Source organism: Zonotrichia leucophrys, chromosome 12 (genome assembly GCF_028769735.1).
Source record: "Zonotrichia leucophrys gambelii isolate GWCS_2022_RI chromosome 12, RI_Zleu_2.0, whole genome shotgun sequence".
Lineage (NCBI taxonomy): Eukaryota > Metazoa > Chordata > Aves > Passeriformes > Passerellidae > Zonotrichia > Zonotrichia leucophrys.
Window position 1 is genome coordinate 13932102 of NC_088182.1, and position 19402 is coordinate 13951503.

At 54.5% G+C, this 19402-nt stretch overlaps 1 protein-coding gene across 1 annotated transcript in view; it reads left to right on the forward strand.

Annotated features, from left to right (window-relative positions):
- The first annotated feature begins 2049 nt into the window (after window positions 1-2049).
- The window catches only part of TEX264 (testis expressed 264, ER-phagy receptor), a 38972-nt gene continuing 21619 nt past the window's right edge, over window positions 2050-19402 (forward strand). Inside the window, exons 1-4 of the mRNA XM_064724334.1 lie at window positions 2050-2143; window positions 3092-3159; window positions 4289-4580; window positions 9933-10154. Of these exons, the coding sequence (XP_064580404.1) occupies window positions 4302-4580; window positions 9933-10154 (501 nt within the window). The 5' untranslated portion in view covers window positions 2050-2143; window positions 3092-3159; window positions 4289-4301. The remainder of the gene's footprint in view (window positions 2144-3091; window positions 3160-4288; window positions 4581-9932; window positions 10155-19402) is intronic.

A 19402-nucleotide genomic window follows, 5' to 3' on the forward strand; every position in this document is an offset into this window, starting at 1 on the left:
GTGCTGATGGAAATTCCTCAGGGCTGTGTGATCTGTTCTGGCCTCTTGCCTGCCCCTCTAGGGAGGGTATTTCCATGCAGAGTTAGTCAGAGCCCTTTGTGTTTTGCCATGTTCCCAGGGTGATCAGTATCCTTATCACATCTATTTGCTTACTGCACACCTCAAGTGACCTTTGCAAAGCTCAGCTCACCTTGTCCAGCAGGTGAAGGCAACTGAGAGAGGAAGGACAACGAAGAATCTTGTCCTGGAGCAGAGGACAGAGGGTCCAGCAGGTGTGAGCAGAACTGGAAAGCCAAGGACTGGGCCAAGGCTGAGCTGAATATCCCAGCACAGGTACCCTGCTGAGGCAATTGTGGAGTATTGCAGGAGTCAGATGAGGTCACTGCCCTATTAAACATCATTTCTGCCTGCTAATGCTGGGATGAAGCTGGAGTCCCTCCATAGAGAGGCTACAGGAGATGGAGAAATGTTGGCTGGAGGTTGAGAGGTGGGGCAGCTCGCCCACATCTGCTTCTGCTCACAACCCACCTCCACTTCTGACTGCCACTTAGCATTCAAATGAGAATGGGCTGATCTGCATCCCTGTTAGAGATGTTAGGGCTCAAACAAATCTGCTGAGACCTCTCCTGCCATGTGCTGGAGAGCACATTTTACCTGCCTCACCTCTCCCCAATGTACTGGTTCAGAGTGAAGGCATGGAGCTGTTAAATGAGACCCAAATTTTAGTGTTTGCTGTTGTAATGGAGAAACATACGTGTTATGTACTAAATGTGTGCAGATTTAAAGAACTTTAAGGCTGGAGGAAGGAGAGGTGTCTGATGGCCAGAGCTGGCAGCTGCAGGGCTTTTGAGTTCTGTTCCTCTTCTTGCCCGTGATTCACTGCATGGCTCCAGGCGAGACACGTAACCAAGCTGGAATATTTTCTTCCAGCTGCAAAAGAGTTATAATGCCAAATACAAGGAGGACCTCTGAGGTTTAACTAATTTCAGGTTATGGAAAGCCTCGAGATCCTCACAAGGATGCTGCTGGAGAAAGGCAAGTATTGAAGTACTGCAGTATTTCACACTGCTGTTCATAAATGAGCACATTGGTGAAAAGCAGTGGCTGGGCTCTCTCTGCAAACAAAACAAAAAAACCCAACCCCAGTGAAGGGGGTTGGGATGCAGGGAAATGGATGTGAAACCACAGCAGGAGAGGCCACAGCAAACTCCACTGCTCCTTGTTGCTGCATCTGGAGGTTGCTCATGGACCAACATAGAGCAAACTTTCCCTCCTAGGAGGCTTGAAGAGGCTGAAGACAGTTCAGAGGTGTGAAGTTTGCTTCTGTGCCCTGCTGGTGCTCCCCTTGGTGGGCACTGCTGTCTGAGATGTCTGGCTGATTTTCCTTCCAGCTGGGCAGTGGGAGAACCCCAGCACAGGCAGAAGCCAAGATGTTTCTGCCAGGTTGCAACAGCCCCAGCGATGGAACCTGAGAGCAGCTGCTGAAAACCCTCTCAGGGTTTGTTGGGAAGGGTTTGGGTGCAGCAGAGCAGCTCTGCCCACTGCCCGCACCGGCCACGCCAGGCCGTGTGCTCAGGGCCCTGACTCGGCTGCCGGCTCAGGGCCCCTGCTCGCCCAGCGCCCGGGGGAAGGAAGGAAGGAAGGGCCCGTTCACCGGGGGCTCCTCAGCAGGCCCGGGGAGCCTGAGGCGCGGCTCAGCCGGCAGGGACGTGCGGCAGGCTGCAGGACATGGCGTTGGTTGGCGATCAGCAGTGCCCTGGAGGGAGCAGGGCTGGGAGGGGAGGAGAGAGGAGAGCCCTCCATCCACAGCCCTCCTGCTCGGCGCAGGGAGGGGCTCCTGAGCGGCAGAGCTGGGCAGCCGGGGAGGCACTGGAGGCTCGGGGAGCAGCCGGGAGCTGTGAGGGGCCGTGCCGCCGCCCGTCCGCCAGAGGGCGCACTCCCAGCGGGGCGGACAAACCCTCGGGCTGCCCCGCCCAGGCTCCGCCCCCTCCGGAACCCCCGCCCCTCCCCCTGGTGCCGCTGCCCTACGCCCCGCCCATTCCGCCGACCCCGCCCCCAGGCCCGGCGCGCAGCCGCCCCCTGGCGGCGGGGCGGGGCGGGGCGGCGCCGGGATCGCTCCGGGCCGGCCGCGCCGGGAGCCCCGGTGAGAGCGCGGGGGGTGCCCGGGGACCCCGCCCGGCACCGCGGCGGGGGCGGCTCTGCGGGGATCCGCGGGGCCCGGCGGGCAGCGCCGTGCCGATCCGGTCCGGTCCCCCTAGGCTGCGGCCTGCTTGGAGCCGGAGGGCGCCGGCCGGGTCCCGCAGGGTTCCGGCGGTGGGCACGCCCGTGGCGGGGCTGCACCGGTGCCGGTGCGAGGGACGCTGCCTGCGGGCAGGCGGGGCCCAGGGCTGCGGCTCCCGGCAGGCAGGCCGGACTGCGGGGCCGCTCGGGGCAGACCTCCAGCCTCGGCCGGGCACGGGCACCGGGAGGGTCGGCATCCCGGGCCGAAAGGGGAGGTGACATCCCCGGCCCGTGAGGAGGGCTGGGGGGAACGGGCAGTGCCTGCCAGTGCCGGCGGGGAACGAGCCACGGGAACCGGGAAGAACGGCCAAAAATACCCTGCTCTCCTCTGGGGCGGCTGCCATCAGGGCCCCGGGGCTGGGCGTGGGGCTGGCAGCTCGGGGGAATCACCGGGCCGTGATTGGAGTGCCGGCTCTGTGTTGGTTACCGGGAGCAGCGGAGGCGCTGCGGGAGCGGCTGTGTCCCTCCGGGAGCTCTCCGCTACCAGGGCACTCGGGAGCGGCTCCGGCCGAGGCTCCGGTGTCCCCGGGGGCGGCCGGGCTGGGACACCCAGCAGAGGCAGGACATCGTCCTCTTTCACCGTTCGTTCCCCGTTTCCACGTTTCTTGGTGCCCGTGCATTCAGCCGCAGAGTTTTGGGAAGAAACCTTGGCCTGCGAGGTCCTGCAGGAGCAGGTTCTCCTCGGGACACCCCTCCTGTGGGGAGCAGGTCGGAGGTGACCGGGCACCTTTCGGCTGCTCTGCCGCAGCTGTGTTGCCTTGGTCCCGTGAGTTTGAGAGGAAGCAATGATCCTTATTTTTTCCTGCTGCAGCGCCACAGATCCTGCACCCCAGTGGATCAGATGTCTTGAAGCGTTTCTGGGCTGAGCTGGTTTTTCAGGTGAGTGGGGTCATGGTGCGAGATGGTGCCTGGCCCAGGAGCGCGGCCCCAGTTTGGGCTCAGCAGGGTTTGGTTTTGCTGTGTATCTGCTTGCCGGGCCAAAGCAGAGCCGCCTGCGCTTCCTACCAGGATGTGGCTTTTCTCTTGTAAAGCTGAGTGAACAAGCAGCAGCCTCGGTGAACGACACTTTGTGGACAAAGTGTGTTTATAACACACAGAGGTAAAGGTGGATTGTTTACTTCAGCGCTCACTCCCAAACCTGCCTTCTGTGAAAGTCCCAGGGGAGCATCGCAACCGTTCCCTGTGTGACCAGAGCTCTGTCTCAAGGGAGTGTAAAACACAAACAACTCTTGGAATAGTTTGGATTGCAACTCCCCAGAGTGGTTGCATTTGGTGGGTGAAAACAAGCAGGAGGCATTCACCAGGCTACTGTGTCCCACAGTCAGCACAAGAGAAAATATGCCAAACAAAACAGGAAGCCTTTGTTGAAGTTATAAAAACTCTTTTAGTTTAAAAAAAGCCCTCTGAAAGAAATACCAGTAATTCATTGTACCTGAGTGTGTTGGAAATGCTTTTTCTAGCTGGGTTTTCAGCTTTCTCTGAGTGCTTGAATCTGGATCTGAACTGGTGTGGTCCATCATTTGGATCAGGCAGGAAGGTCTGGGCTTCTGGATGTATTGACAAAGGGGCTGCCCTGCTTGGAGTGGGCCTTGTACCCATAAATGATAAATTATTTTATTATGGTTCCCTGATCCTTAGACCAGTGCTGTGTATTTGTTATCTGTTGTATGATGCAGGCTCCCAGGGTGGGTTTTTGGTTTCTCCTGGATACAAAACTGGATTTGAACAGTTTTGAGGAGCTGGAGATGATGCCTCTCTGTCCTCCCTTCCAAACCACCTCATTCCCAAGTGGCACTGAAGCAATATAATTTGTACCTGGTGACCAATTGGAGCAGGCTGATGCAATGTAGCACTCATATACAGCAGGCTTCTGGAGGACTTCCACTTTGTTAAGCTTCACACATAAGAAGAGAGTGCATTTTGCTGCAAATAAATCATTTTAGAAAGCAGTTCTTTGCCCAAGTGGTATCTTGACTGCCCTTCTTTTTCCCCTCTGCTCTTGCTGCAGTGCCAGAGGAGCCATGGTGCACCAGGTGTCCATCATGACCGACTGGGTGCTGCTGGGGCTGATCGCGGCGCTGGTTGTGCTGCTGCTGCTCACCGTCTTCGGCTTCGTCGTCTACTCGGGGCTCTTCACCGAGGTGGTTGTGAGTGCTGGCTCCCCCCCTGTGGGCAGCATGACTCTGGCCTACAAGTTCAGGGTGGGCCCCTATGGAGAGTCCGGGCAGCTCTTCACGGACGGCTGCAGCATCTCCTCGAAGCTCTGCTCCATCGGCGTCTACTATGACAACCCTCACACGGTAAGGTGTGCCCAGCACGCTCCTGGGATGCTCCCTAAATGTGCTCAGGCACGTGCAACTCATTCTCTGTAGGTGAGCACTGGGGTTCACATGGTCTCCCAGATCTACAGAGCACCCTGTGTGGGGAAAAGCACCTGAAATTTGCATCAGGATTTGCATAATCCTGATTGAAAGGCATTGGGTGAGCAAAGCTTGGTATCTTCTGATAGCCTCTGCTGAACAGGGTATCAGCAGGATAACAGAGCTGGTTATGGAACAGAAACCAGTGTTCACGACCCCAAGGTGAGGCATTCCTTGGCATGTTCCTTGGAAGTGCAGCCAAGGCTCCTTCTGGACTTGCAGCTCTGTGGTTGAAAGCAGATGGTCGCTTCTCAAAAGCTCGGTCTGTTCTCATCCATACTCCTTCTCTCGTTTCTAGTGTTCTCATGTGTTTCTGAGCTTCCCTGTAGTTCTTCCATCCCCTGAGAGTTCTTACTGAAAGCTCAGGTGCTGCGTGCTGAGGGCTCCTGTCTGATGAAACAGTTGCTCCATGATGCTCCTGGGCTGAGAGGTGAGCAGAAAGCACGCTGCCTGGTGGCTGCCAGCCAGAGCCCAGTACTCCATGGGAACAGTTAGAGACAAGGAACAAACAAAAGAGCATCAGAACTTGCTGGGGGGGGTTGGAACCTGGCTGCTGATGCTGAATGACTCTGGGGTTTTCAAATAATGGCATGTGGGCATTTGTCTGGGGCAGACAGCCTGGCTCCCTGGTAATTCTGCAGTAGCTCGTGTGACCGTGGAGGAATCCATGGGGAGGAGGGACAAAAGAGTGGCCAGCAGCTGTGCATGTGTGCTTGGGCTCGTGTGCTGGGGGCTGGTGCAGGGCACAGGGCTTGGGCTGATAGCTCTCACCCAGTGCTTCTGCTCTGGGGGTGTCTGTCCTGTTTTAGAAACCTTGTTTTGTTGCTTGCAAGATGGTTCTCCCAAGGATTGAACTTGCTTTGAGGGAAGAACTTGTCTATGAAAACAGCGCTGAGTGAGATGTGACAGGAGGATATTGGAGGTGAGAAAGCACTGAGCTTGGCTGTGCACAGAGGAGCCTGCTGTGTCCAGCCTCCTTGTGTCCTGTGGTGCCCTGACTTGTCTCTACCTACCTGGATCATGGGAGGCAGAGAAAACACCATGGTGCCCCTTCCTGGCCTGGGAAGGATGGCAAGGGTGACTTCTTAGGATGAGCTGAGCAGAGGCAGGGTTTGGCTAGACGTGCTTGGACACTTTTGTCTGGAGGAATTGTCATGTTTGGAGCTGGAGCCATGGTGCCCATGTGGTCAGAGTGGCCATTTCATGGCCACTAATTTGTCTCCTTGTGTTGAGGGTCTCACCTGGAGCTGAGAACCCTGATGGTGCTGCTTGTTCTGCTGCGGTCTCTGGGCACAGAGCAGGCAGTCAGTGCTGGGAGGGGCTCAGTGTCCATTCCCACTGCTGTCCTGCTCCAGGGATATGATGTGCACATGCCTGTGGTTGCCCTGCAGCCTTTCAGCTGACATTGTATCAAGGGCCTTGGCTCTTTGTTTGCTAAAGCCTGGGCTAGTAAAAGCCTGTACTGTACTGGCTCATGGATACTGATAAGGCTGTTTGTGTTAACTCCTGCCCTGGCTGGCACAGGGAATGCTTTCTTTCCCTGCTAGCACCAGGTGAGGCTAGGAAGGAGTGACTCTGACCTGACCCTGAAAATTTGGGCTGTCAATGCACGGTCAAACTGCCTCCCCTTCCAGCTCTTGTCTTTTCTTCTCCTGTCCCTGCACCTGCTGCATCTCTGCTTTTACCCTGTATCTGGAGAAGGCAGTGGGGCTGCAGGCCTTGTCTCTGGTGGCCATCCAGGATTTTGGAAGCCAACTGTTCCTCCTTGTGCAAGAGTCTAACCTGCCCTCCTGGGCTTGGCAGGCCGCCCCACGGACCTTGCCCCTCTCTGTACCAGCGTCCTTTGCTCATGGCACTGAGCAGGTGACACTGGCCTGAGCCTCCTGTCCCTGTAGCCACTGTGGTGGCTGGGGCACAGGGGGGTGTGCAGGATACAGCTGCAGTGCCTGCAGCTCTGCATAGTGACAGGAGCCTTGCCTGCTATCCATGAGCACAGTGGTGGGCACTGTGCTGGAGCAGCTGGGGTGCTGGTGGGACCTTCCACGTGCTGATCTTTGGTTCCCCACAGAGATCCACATCTCACCCACAGGCAGGTCAGGCCAGGCAGGGTGCTGGGAGTGAGAATGTGTTTGGGCAGGTGTTTCTCTTGCCTCTGGGCAGGTGAAGAAAGGGCCAGCTGTGGCTTGGTCTCTTGGGTGGAGACTGCAGTGCCTGTACGTGATGTGCTGGCTCAGGTGCAGACAGCCCAGTGTCCCGTGGGGCTCCCTGTGTGCTCCTATCCACTGAGCCATGATGGCCTGGGAGATGCTGTGCACTGCTGGCTCCTCATTCCTGGAGGTTCCACAGGGTGGGATTGCTCACCCAGGCTGCCTTTCCCCTGGGAGGAAGAGATGATTTCCTCCTCTTCCTCCTCATTCTCAGTGCTCTGCTGACCTCGGTGAAGCACCCTCTGGCAGAGCTGGCCCGCCCAGAGCTGGCCACTTGCCACGGATGTTGACTTGTCTCTAAAAATAGACCTTTGTCATCAGGCAGCAGAAGGTGCTGGCTGAGTCCTGCGTCCTGTGGTGTTGGGGGTGGAGCACTGGGGGGCTCTGGCCATACATCCACCCCAGCCATGGCTCCTGGGGGGTTTGGTGCCCCCAGCACTGGGAAGGAAGGGGCTGGTGACCAGCAAGTGACAATTACTGTGCTGGTGGATTCGTGGTCAGAGGAAGCTCTGGCTAGGAGAAAGGGTGGGAATGCTGAGCTGGAGAGCAGCAGCAGCATGCTGCTCTTGGCTGAGAGTGGGGCTGGGGGAGCCCCATGGCCTGGAGCATGTGGGCTGCCTCAGGGTCATGCCAGTCCTCAGGGCAGCCACTGCCACCAGCGTCCCTGGGGCTCCCTGCTGACTCCTGCCTCTCCCAGCATTCAGACAAGGATGCTCCCCGAGTGCTGCCAGAACCCTGCCAGCCATGTTTATGTGTCTTAATGGACGAGATTAATATTAATTTAATCTTCTCTTTTTTTCCTTTTTATTTAATATTTAGCAGCCCAGAGGACTTCTCCCTCCTTTTCCCACCTCTGTCAGGAACAAAAATAACTCCCCAGCAAGGAGTGGATGTGGCGGGTGGGTTTGTGCTCAGCTCCAGCCAAGCTCCTGCTCACATATAGCTGTGGGCACATGCCAGGGACTTTTCCTGCAGTCCATGTGCTCAGCCACAAGCCCATGCCCAAGTGTTGGATGGATAAAACCAAAATGCTCTGTGAATGCAGAAATAGGTTTTGTTCCAACTGGCAAAGCTGATGGATAGGTTAAGCAATAATTTCCAGAACTCTTCTGTCAGGGTGCTTGGGGGACCAGAGGCTTTGATCAGCACCTGTCTACTGGAATAGACAAATCTGTTAGGGAAAGGCTGATTTTAAATGGAGCCTTTTCCTTTTTTCCTTTTTTCCTTTTTTCCTTTTTTCCTTTTTTCCTTTTTTCCTTTTTTCCTTTTTTCCTTTTTTCCTTTTTTCCTTTTTTCCTTTTCCTTTTTTTCCTTTTCCTTTTTTCCCTTTTTTCCTTTTCCTTTTCCTTTCTGTTCCATTCCAAGAAGGCAAATCTGCCTTGTTGCTACCCTTGGAAAGATGTCTGTGGAGCTACATGCTGTGAAAAGGAAAGGTAAAAGGAGGAGGGGGGAAGCAAACATGCCTGGCCTAGCATTGCTGCCCACTCCAGCAGCTCTGGTCCCTCTGACAGTTGCTCCAGGGCTGGGATTGAGCTGTTTTTGCTCAGGACATAAATGGAGATTGAATGTTTAAAGGAATTTAATCTAGATTTCCATATCTCCTCGTTTCATCTGGCTCTTTTCCCAGGGATGCCATTTATGGCTGCCTCTTGCTGTCTTTGGGGTGGATGTGCTTCTCCTTCCCTGCCCGGAGCAGTGATGGATGCTGGGCACAGCCCTGGTGCAGCTCCCTCTTGCAGCACAGGAGGGCAAGAGCGAGCCGTGAGACTGTCCCCAGCCTGGTGGGTGCTGCTCCACAGGCTGCTCTCCTCCTTCCACTCACATCTGCTCGTGTTCCCTCTGCAATGGTCCTGCCCTGCGACATCAGAAGGTGTTTAAGGGAAAGGCAGGGCAGGGAGTGCAGAGAGGGTGGGCTTTAGTACTGCAAAGTTAGGGATGGGATCAGGGAGCACAGATCCCCTTGTGGTGTTGCATGGGGATGGGGACCTGTAAAACGCTGGCCTTGATGCATCCTCTGCTTCACATCGTCCCTGTGAGAGTTTTGTGACACCTTTGTGGCCCTAGGTTATATCAGGGAAAGTGGCTGGGTTGTCCAGCCCCCTCCCAAATTCCTGCCCAGGGCTGTGGGTAAGCTTGAACTCAAGTGGTGGGATTCTGTTGAAAACTGGAAATGGAAGTTGTGGCCTGGGTCAGCTTTGGTGTGGAGATGGCTGGAGTGCTGTGGGTCATCACTGTGCTGGTGGCAGGGCTTTGAGCACCCCCATTGCTGGGCTGCACCCCCTGTCTTAATGGGAGGCAACCTCAAATCTGTAAAGAGGTTTTGTATGTTGTGGGGTTCAGGATAGAAATAAGTATATTTCTCTTTGTGTTATTACAAACAGCTGGGTGACTGCATGCAGGTTTTACCTGCCTCAGTTTCCCCACCCCAAAACTGCCATATTGAGTGTGCCTACTTTGGCAGGACCTGGGAGCCTCTGGATTTCTCTCCAGCTTAGTGCCCGTGGCCCATGGTGGTTGGTGGCATGTGCACATGGCTGCCAGGGGACTTTCTCAGGAGTGGGATGGAGGCAAACTTGGCAAGCTGTGATCACATCTCTAAGCCCCCTCCCTGAGCTGCAGGGGTGTCCTGCAGAAGGGAATGGCTTTGACAAGTTGTTGACAGAAGGGTGTCTGATGTGAGATCAGGAGAGACACTTCCTGCAGGGACTGTCACCTGGGACAGGTTTGAGTGAGCAGCTTGGTGGGGTTTAGCTCTTCTCTGCTGCAAGTCCATCTACCCTCCAAGGAAAGGAGCAGCACCTTCCCCACTGGGCTGTGCATTTAGGCTGGGAGGAGTGTAGATGATTTAGGCCTGGATCACCCTGGGTTAGGACTGGGCACCTGCTTTGGTGTGCCTGATCATGCTGGGCCATTGCTTTTACTGGTTTATGGTCATCTTCTGCCTCCAACCTCAGCAAGCTGAGGTTTTGGCCAGTTCCAAGCCTGTGTTTTCTTCTGACACTGTCTGTCTGTCCCCTTCCATCAGGTGTCTCCAGAAAAGTGCCGCTTCGCCATCGGCCGCATCCTGAGCGAGGGAGACGCGAAGCCGTCGGAGGAGCAGATCAAACGGTTCCAGAAGTATGGCTTCAAGATCTTCAGCTTCCCTGCTCCCAGCCACGTGGTCATGGCCACCTTCCCCTTCACTACACCGTTGTCCATCCATCTGGCAGTCAACCGTGTCCACCCAGCCCTTGACACTTACATCAAGGTAAGCGAGTGTGGCGTGAGGAGCGTTGCCTGTGTTCAGTGGGCTGTCAGAGGCTTCTCTTCCTGACAGCTGATGGGGCTGCTCTGACGTGCCATGTCTTGATATTTTCCCTTGGGCACTGCCATCAAGATCTCCTCCTTTTGCAATCTGGCAGGTAGTTCCCCAGCAGGGATGTCCTTCCATTCGCTTGGTAGGCACAGGGGTGTCTTTTCTGCTGTTTCGTGTTTATTAGAAACAAGTTCTTGTCTAATAACTTGCTGTTTTTCTCCTTAACACAGAGATAAGAGCTGATTTTCCCCTTGAGTTTCTTTCTTGTTGTTAGGATCTGGCAGGTATGTGCCCTTCGGTGTAATGCTTCGTGCTGTGGAGCTTCTGTTTTGAGTGCCAGCCTCACCAGTGGGGCAGCTTGTCTTCTTCAGGAACAGGAGGAGAAGTTAGAAACTTTCTGGCCTGCAGGCTTATGAAAACTTTCTTTCAAGCAATACATTGAAATCTGTGGGCCTTGGCCCTGGCTGGGCAGCTGGCTGCTGTGGGCTGTGTTTGCCCTTGCCCCGAGTGGCCATCCCTGCTGCTTGTGGTCCTTTTGAAGCCAGCTCTGCTGCCTTGCTCTGGCTGCCAGCGTAGCTGGGGCAGGGGTGTTCCCAAGCAGCACATCTGCCACAGACACCTCCAGATGCAGGCTTTCCAGAGAGCAAGGAAGGTCCTGGCTAGCTGGATGCTGGAGGGAAGGGACTGTCCTTCCCAGTGGGGGAGGATGCTGTGGAGGGGCCACGCTCAGCCCTTGGCTTATCTGACTGTCGAGTTCTGACGCTTTGGTTTGTTCGTGTTGAAACACACTATTTATAAACTTGCTTTTCCTGGCGAAACTCCCAGCCTTGTGGGGGAACCGTGTGAATCCCTCCAGCCTGCGCTGTGCTGCAGCATGGCTGCCTGGGTGCCAATCCTGGAACTTCAGCTGGGGGCTCTCTGCCGAGCCTCTTGTCCACCCTGGCCGCAGGGAGCTGCCCGCTGCTCCTGGGGGAACGTGCATTAGTGCTGGCAGTAGGTGACACCAGCACTGCTGTTCCCCCATTGTGGAAAGCAGAACCCCTGTTCTCATGCTGTGTGTCTCCTGCTGGAGCTGTGCCCGTTTCTCTGTGGGGGCACCAGGCAGAGCTGCCAGCCCTGTGGCGGGCGTGCACGGAGGGGGCTGAGCGGGCGGGAGCGCTCGGAGACACCGGGCTGAGGCTGCCTGAGCTGGGGAAGGGCCCAGCAGCACATCTGTCACAGGAGAGATGGAGCTGTGAGAGCTCAAAAGGGAACACAGGCTGCTCTGGGAGCACCTGGCAGTGTGTAATGGGAGTGGTCCCTTTCCATTTACAATAACTGAAATCATAGGGAAACAGACACCCACAGGCACTTGCAGAGGGAGGGGACACATTCTGATCTTGGCCCAGTCCCAGCAGCACGGGGGTCAGGGTGCCTGTGTCTGTCTGAATGTCCTGCAGCAGAACAGGATCAGGACTCAGGATCAGCCCCCTGCCCATCTGGCACTGACCATGGGGACACGGGCAGAGGGAGGGTGGGTTTGCCATGCTGGGAGGGGCAGAGGGCAGTGGGTGCTGCTGCTCCCTGCACGCTGCACCCTGGGGATGCCCTGCCTTTCCCCAGTGTGGCACAGGGCACTCAGGAGACTGCAGCCCTGCCAGCAGCATCCCTGCCACTTCTCCCTCAGCCTGGACTGTCTGCACCCCTGGGGCTGTGCTGGCACTTCCTGGGATGGAGGGATGGGGAGGGAAGGGGGAAACTTTCATGGAAACAGGTGACCTGTGCCCGCTCAGTGGTGGGAATGGGGGTTGCCATGGAAACAGCTTCTCCAAATAGCATCCTTCATCCCACCCCCAGAGCCCAACTCCCTTAAGCAACCCGAGAGAGCAGCGAGACAGATTTGCTTTATTTATTTATTTACTTATTTATTTCCTGTGTGCCTGCTTTGGGGAAGGTGCTGTTAATGACAGCTGGGGGTCAGGCCTGCCAAGAGCTGGTCCCTCACAGCTCTCCCATCTCAGGAGGTTGGAAGGCAAAAGCCATGAGGCATGAAAGGGGACTCAGTGGCAGGGATGAAATACTGGCTCCCATGGAGAGAGGGAATTAGCTGAAGTGGAGGGAGGATGACATGGCTGCCTAGTCCTAGAAAGAAGGTGTGGGAGAGCTGGGGATGGAGAGGGAGCTGAAGGAGGCAGGAAGAAAGTTGCAAGGTGGGGAGGGAGAGTGGAGAAAGCTGTGGAGATGCTGAAAATAGAGAAGAGGAATGGGAGGAGAAGGGAACTGGAGGGGGTTATGTTGGGCAAAGGAACTGAGGGTTTGGGGTCCAGCTTAGGGATCAGGGCAGCGAGAGCTGGGGAGGAACTCTGGGCCAGAGTTGAAAGAAGCCTTAGCACAGATGGCATTCCAGCAGCCTTCCCATGGCATCTGTGGGGTTAACTTGGGGACATCCAGTCCCAAAGGCTGCTGGATGAGACCTGTGGCTCCCTCTGGGCTTGCTGCTGCTGTGCAGAAGTTACCAGGAGTGTTTGTGGCTCGTGTTTCCCAAGCAGTGAGGGTGCAGTGGTGCTGGCTTTTGGCAGTCTGAACTTTGTGTTTCCCAGTCTGCCATGGCTTTAGAGGGAAGGAAAAGTTAAAAACAAATTTATAACAAGAATTTAAAAAGAGCAGTAGGGTGACAGTCTCCTTTCATTAAGGGTGGGAGGGAGATGAGCTGGCATGGAGCAGGGGGTCTCATGTCCAGGCTGTCCTTGCAGCCTGCATCTCTGCCCCCCTGGCTCTTGTGAGCACAGGAGCTGGTGTTTCTGTGAGACTTTTGGTGCAGGCCTGGCTTTTGGGAGCTGTGGGGAAATGGCTGCAGCCATCCTTGGCAGGTAAGAGGACATCCTTCCCCTGGGATGGCAGTGAGTTACTGGCTAGAGTTGCCTTCTGAGGAGCCCAGGAGGGGCTGCTGGCTCATTACTCTGAACATGGGTTATTTAAGGCATAGGCTGGGGTTATTTAGTGTCCCTTGAAAGCATTTCCTCCCTAATAACCTCTGATGTTGCTTCTCTCTGCCTCCAGGCAGGTATGTCCTGCTTTCCTGGGATGTGCACTCCTGGCCCACAACCCAGCTGCCTGTCAGACCAGGCACTCCCAGCTCCTGGGAGCAAAGGAGAGAGCTCTTCTCTGGTGGGGACCCTTTCTGACAGCTCTGGGAGCAGCTTATTCCCCTGCAACCTCCTGCCATTTCAAGGAGTGTTTCTCCTGCTTTAGCTATAATGAGCTCTCTGTGGTGGGCTGTGTGTCCCTGCTTTTCTCTGCATCCATTCTGGCACCTGCTGGGCCCTCCTGGCTGTTGGTCTTCTCTGGCATAGAGAGGTGGCTAATTGCATCCCAGGCAGAGCTGGCAGGTGTCTCCCACTACAGCCCTAGAAGTGCCTGCTTCAACATGGCCTTTTTTTGTGATTTTTTTGGGTCAGTTTTGTGGTCTTCAGCCAAGGCAGATGTGGAAGTGGATGCCAGCATCATTCTGACTGCTTTGCACCCTCCAGAGCACCAGCTGACTGACCTCAAAGTCTGACTGCCTAACTTGGAAAACTGGGGTTTTATCTCTTTGGATGGTCTTTTAAAGGTATCCTCCAAGTTCAGCTAAACCCCCAGCTTTTTTCCTTCCCCTGGTCTCTGTAATCACAAGTTTCCCACTTCCATGGGCTTGTGAATCACTCCTTTACAACGCAGATCTCAGGCAAGAATGGCTGGCATGGACTCTGTGATGCCAGGAGATATTTGGGAACTGTCAGGTTGGCTCCTGCCTGACAGAGGCTGTCGTGCTCCTCCACACCTCAGCTCCCCATAAAAGGAGCTCCACAAGGTGCTGGAAAGATGTGGCTTGTTCCTGTTTACAGCCAGGGAAATGTGTTATTCCTTGGACCATCAGCTTGGAGCAAGCTTTTGTCCCCTTGTCAGCTATGGCAGTTTAGGATGTGGTCACCTCTTGCCTCTCTCTTTGCTAAGCTAAATACAAAAACCTTTTAAAGTTCCCACATTTTCCAATGTTTTCCATATTTTCTGACCCTAATTTCCAGTTTCTTTTTTGGACCTATTTTGAGCTTAAAAAGTTCTATGACTTGTCAGTAGCTCAGGCAGATACTTTTATTTCAGCAATTGTCATATTGCTGTAGCACATGAATCTCTGGTGGAGGCCTTGTCCCCTGCCACAGCCCCCCTGTCCTGGGTTTGATCTGAGCCAGCTAATAGCAACCTCAGACACGTGCCTCTGCCCTTTGATGGAGTTGTGGTTCCTCAGTTAAAGATGGGAAATGATGCCAAGTCCTGCATCTCCTCTGAGCTGGATTGAATGGCACAAATGCTGGTTTGTTTATCAGTCAAGCCCTCCCTCCCCACTAAAACAAATCCTGTTTGCCAACAGGATCTGACAGCTGTAAACGAGTGTTGGTTGGCATTAATTATGCTGATCTCCTTTGCTTCCTGGTGATCTGGCCCAGTTGCAGCCATCCGTGTATTTTGTCTTGGCTGGCTTTGCCTGGGCAGTCTGTGCTTGTTCAAGTCAGTTATTTACCCATTGAATGTTGGCAGGTACAGGCTGCTGTCTCTCCTGGGACTTTTTAGCATCTCCAGCTGGCCAGAGATCACCCTTTGACATGTGGACAGCTTGTCAGCAGGGAGTTCAGCATGTTGAAATGTGTGTTATCTGGGCCTGCGAGCCATGTGTTTTATCTTGTCATGAAGAACAAACATTTCACCCGCATCCTCTGCCCATGTCATCTGACTCTGTCCTAATTTCAGTGCAGAAATACTCAGTGAACACTCCTCCCTTCTCACTGGTGCTGCTGAGGTTTCCCCTGGCTGACCTATCCAGGGTCTGTGCCATCCTTCAGACATTTCTCCCCTACCTAGTGCCCCAAACAGCTCCAGAGCATGGATACCTCTGTCTGGGGGGAGCTGGGAGCTTAAATGATCCTTTATGGCAGCTGAGCCTCAGCACCCTTGCGAGGCTGCACCTCATCTTTCCCCTCTGGCTCAGCTGACCACGCTGCTGAGCCTGCTGCCTTTGCTCAGATCTGTTGAAAATCCTTTTCTCCCAGCAGTTTTAAATGAAGGTCTGTGGAGCTGTGTTCCCATCCCAGGTGGTCTGTGCTTTAAAGGCCATCCTTTTGCTTGGCTGTGTTGGGAGGCTGGGATTGGGGGTTGGGAGCTGATAAAACATTTACAAAAAGGGCTCAATTATTGGGATGTTTTTCCACTTAAATTCTTTCTCCTGGATGATTTAGTTTATTTATTCCGGGCTCTGTGCATGAAGCATTTTTAAATGCCAGCTTGTCGTGTGTGAGCAGCTCAGGCTTCAGTCTGCACGTGCGTGAGAGCTGATCGCAGTGGCAGCTTCAGCCAATCAACTGCTGCCTGAATTTTCCTCCAGAGGTCCAGGAATTACTAACAGATGCTCAGTCCTGTGTTCTTGGACCACAGCTTCATTTGTCCTCGTGAGCTCCTTGGCTCTCCTGCAAGCCCTGGGGACCAGAGGCTGAAGACTGCTGCCCAAGGTGGAGCCCTTGCTGAGCCAGGGCCACTCAAAGCCACATATCCACATCTCTAGAGAGAAGGAGGAGCAGGATACCTTTATCCAAACTTAGCACCTCTAACCTGGGGCTTTGCTGCCCTCAGTGTCTTATCATGTGGGTCTGGCAAGACTCATCCAGTTGATGTTCTTCCTCTTTGCATCAGTGGGTTACTCTTCAGAATATGCCAGTGAATTTCTGGAAGATGGAGCCCTGGATCCTTCTCCTGCCTTTTTCCCGCATGACTGTGGGAATTGATTTGTTTAAAGAGGGTGCTGGGGTTAGGAGTGGTGGCTCAGCTGCTTGGCTGGGTGGGATAACCCTCAGTTTAAGCCCGTGTGCTCATGGGTGTAGGTCTTTAGGGTTCCCAGGAAAACAGGAGGTTACCTGACACTGCTGGGAAATGATCCTCACACATCAAATAATAATGGGCAAAAAATCCTAGAGAGTCATAGAGGATTTGATGTGTCCATCTTCTGTTGATGTCAGGGACGAGACCAGAGCTGACAGTGTGACAGGCTGTTTGGCTGTGGGCTGTCATATATTTGGAGTAAGGATAGAGGCTCCAGGGAAAGTGTTTTGGGAGCCCTTGCATGGTCCCAAGCTGGGCTGTAGGTCATGTCACATGTGGCTTGTGCACTATTCATGGACCCTTCTTGGCTGATGTTGAAGACAAGGACCAGAGTGGCTTGTGCAGTGCTGGAGAGCACCCTTGGCTGGTGTGTGCTCTCTGCCAGGAGCAGTGAAGCTCTGGATCTCGGGCTGGGCAGGAGGAGCAGGTGAAGGGTGGGCACTGTGATGCTCCAGCCTGTCCCAAAGGTGACATGGAACGGCAGGGTGTGCAGAGGGACCCCGGGGTGTCTGTGCCTGTGCGGGCGCCTTCATCTCTCGCTGACCTGCACTGACAGCTGGTTTTCAGTGGCCTCTCTGCAGCACAGCCTGCTCACTGCTGGTTGGCACCCCCCAGCTGGATGTCACATCACATCAGTTCTCACGTTCGCAGCAGCTTTTAGTTATTAAATATTTTTAGCGACAAAACAAAACCACCCAAAGATGTTTCAGTCCCGCGAGCGTGAGCGACCTCGCCCTCAGCGTGGAGCGGGCAGGGGAGGGCAGGATGCCCACGAGGTCGGGCTGGGGGCTGAGCCAGGTGGAGGGGCTTTGGTGGGCAGGGTTGTGCAGTGCTTCGGAGCAGCTCTGTTTAACCTGTGTCTGCAGGGACTGCGCTCCTCCTGTGCAGCTAATGGAACATATGGGGCCCGGGGCTCTGCGTCACGGCTCCTGCCACCCGCAGCAGGCAGCCCCACTGTCCCTTCCCCAGAGGAATGTGGCAGCCCCACGCCACTACTCATCTGCTGTCACCTTCTCCCTGGTCCTTGTGGGCAGGCTGTGAATTAACACTGACCATGCTTCATGTTCAGTGCTGCCTGTGCCAGGCACGTCGGTGTGCACCAGTCAGTGTGTGCTGGTTTCCCAGCCTGTGCTGGTGCCATTCCTGCTGCCTGTGCCTGCACACACCTTTCCTCCTGCAAGCGAACTGTGCAGCTTCTGTTTCAGCTCTGCTGTTTGGCTCCTGCACGGGAGCAGGTGCAAACTGCAGCTCTGACAGCATTGCTACTTTGAGCAGGAGAGGTTTGCTGACCAGTTTTGAGTTTTGGTAGTTAAAAAGACTCCTTCCCTGCCTCTGCAGCTTGTGGCATGTGTGAAATCACCCAGGTTTTCCTCAACTTTTTGTTGACTCTGTGCAAGAGTCTGTCCTAGCAGCAGGCAGGGGAGTCCTGATTCTAGGGAAGCAGGGTGTGGGATGCACATGTGTGGTATGCAGGCTCCTGCCTCCATGGCCTCCCAGTTCTAATTGATCACAAAATGGGAACAGACCAGGTTGGAAGGGGCTTGCAAAGAGAGTCTGGTACAGCCTTTTATAGGAAAAGGAGTGTGGTTATGTAGCACAGAATTGCATCTTGAAAGCCTCTGGCTATGGGGCCTCCACCACATTCCTGTGGAGGTTTCTCCAGCTGGCAGCTCAGCCCCAGATTGCTGCCACAGTGGGCACTTTCCTGTGACATCCAGCATTTTGAGCCTATTGCTATCCCAGCTCCTTTTTCAGGAACATTTCCAAAGGCAGCTCCTGGGAGAAGAGTGAACTTCCAGTGCCTGCCCTCCCATGCATGCCAAACTGTGTGGGCATCCCTGATGGCCTGGCAGCCAAAAGGCTGGACCCCTGTTGGCTGTCACTCAGTGGTCCTGTTTGGAGGCATTTTGGTCCCAGGAGGGAGTAGGAATCCACCTCACCTTCCCAAGCTGCTGCTTTGGAAAGTTGGGAGAGCAGCCTTGGAATGACTTGCTCAACCTTGCAAGATTCTCACAGAGATGAATCTTCTCAGACAAAAGATTTGCTTCCCCCTCTTTGCAACGAGGATTAATGATCACGGGAGAAGCCAGGGATATTTCATACGGCTGTCCAAGGAAGAGAAAGAACTGAAATGGTTTGCCTTGGGCAAGGAGGGAGAGTAAAACACTACAGTGCTTTTCTGTCAGATCTCTTTATCGACTTGATCTGTACGTGTGCTCTCCCCAGATGTATTTATAGAGAATCCCAGAGGATGCAATCGGTTCGAAAGGTTTTCTTTGTCAGGCATTGGAGACGTGTCCAGCTCTTTCCAGCAGCGACAGTGTCCTGAACCTTGGGGTCTTCCCTTCTGGACAGCTAGTCAATTAATTCAAGGATGAGATTGATTTGCCTCTCTGCAATTATTTTAGCTGAGTCCTAATGAGTTTTGTCTGGACAGGTTCTTCCCCATAGCCCTCTGAGCCAGACCTTGCCAGCTGTGCCAGGCTTAAGAAATAGGAAAATGAACCCGATCAAATGAGAAACATCTTCATAGAAATTTTGCTCTTTTCCAACAAATGCTGTTGGCCCAGTTTCCCTGGCTGTGAAGCTCCCACTTTGAAACCTGTGGAGCAGGCAGATAATACACTTGAAAGCAGTGGCATTTTTACCTCCAGAAAAGGGACCATTGTGCTATGACTAACTTGCACTTTTTCAATTCTAGTTAGGTATAAAACGGTAGGAAAGGCCCCGCTTTGGGGAGGGCAGGAGAGTGAAAACATTTCTCTTCTGCAGTGAGTCAAAATATGGATGGATGAGTCGCGAGGCTGGGTGGTGATCAGATCACAGGGATGAAAGAACAAAATCAGTTCTTCCTCCTCCTCCTGCCTAGAGCCTGTGTGCCATAGGCAAGGCACAAGCTTTGGGGCTGCACCAGAGGCTGGGGCACCAGCGAGGTGGCAGAGCCCAGCTGTTTGCTCTGAAGCAAAGGGTCATACTGGGAGTCCCTCAGGGTCTCTTTGTTTGACAGGGAGATACACAAGAGATACACACACACAGCTCTGTCAGCTGTGCCTGCCTGCAGCAGCTGCTGCCCTGTGGATGCTGTTTGAATTGATGCTGCTGTGTGCTGGTGGCCCTGGGCAGAGGAGCAGGCTGGAGGTGTCCAGAGTGGCCGCTCCTCATGACAGTGACAGGTGTGGAGTTCTGTGGAGCTGCTCACATCTTGGGGAGGCCTTCATGGGCTCAGGATGTGCTTTCCTCTCTCTGTGCTATTGCCTGCTGGCTGTCACTCTGCCTGGACCCACAGGGCCTCAGGGCCTTTGGGGAGTGGGTGC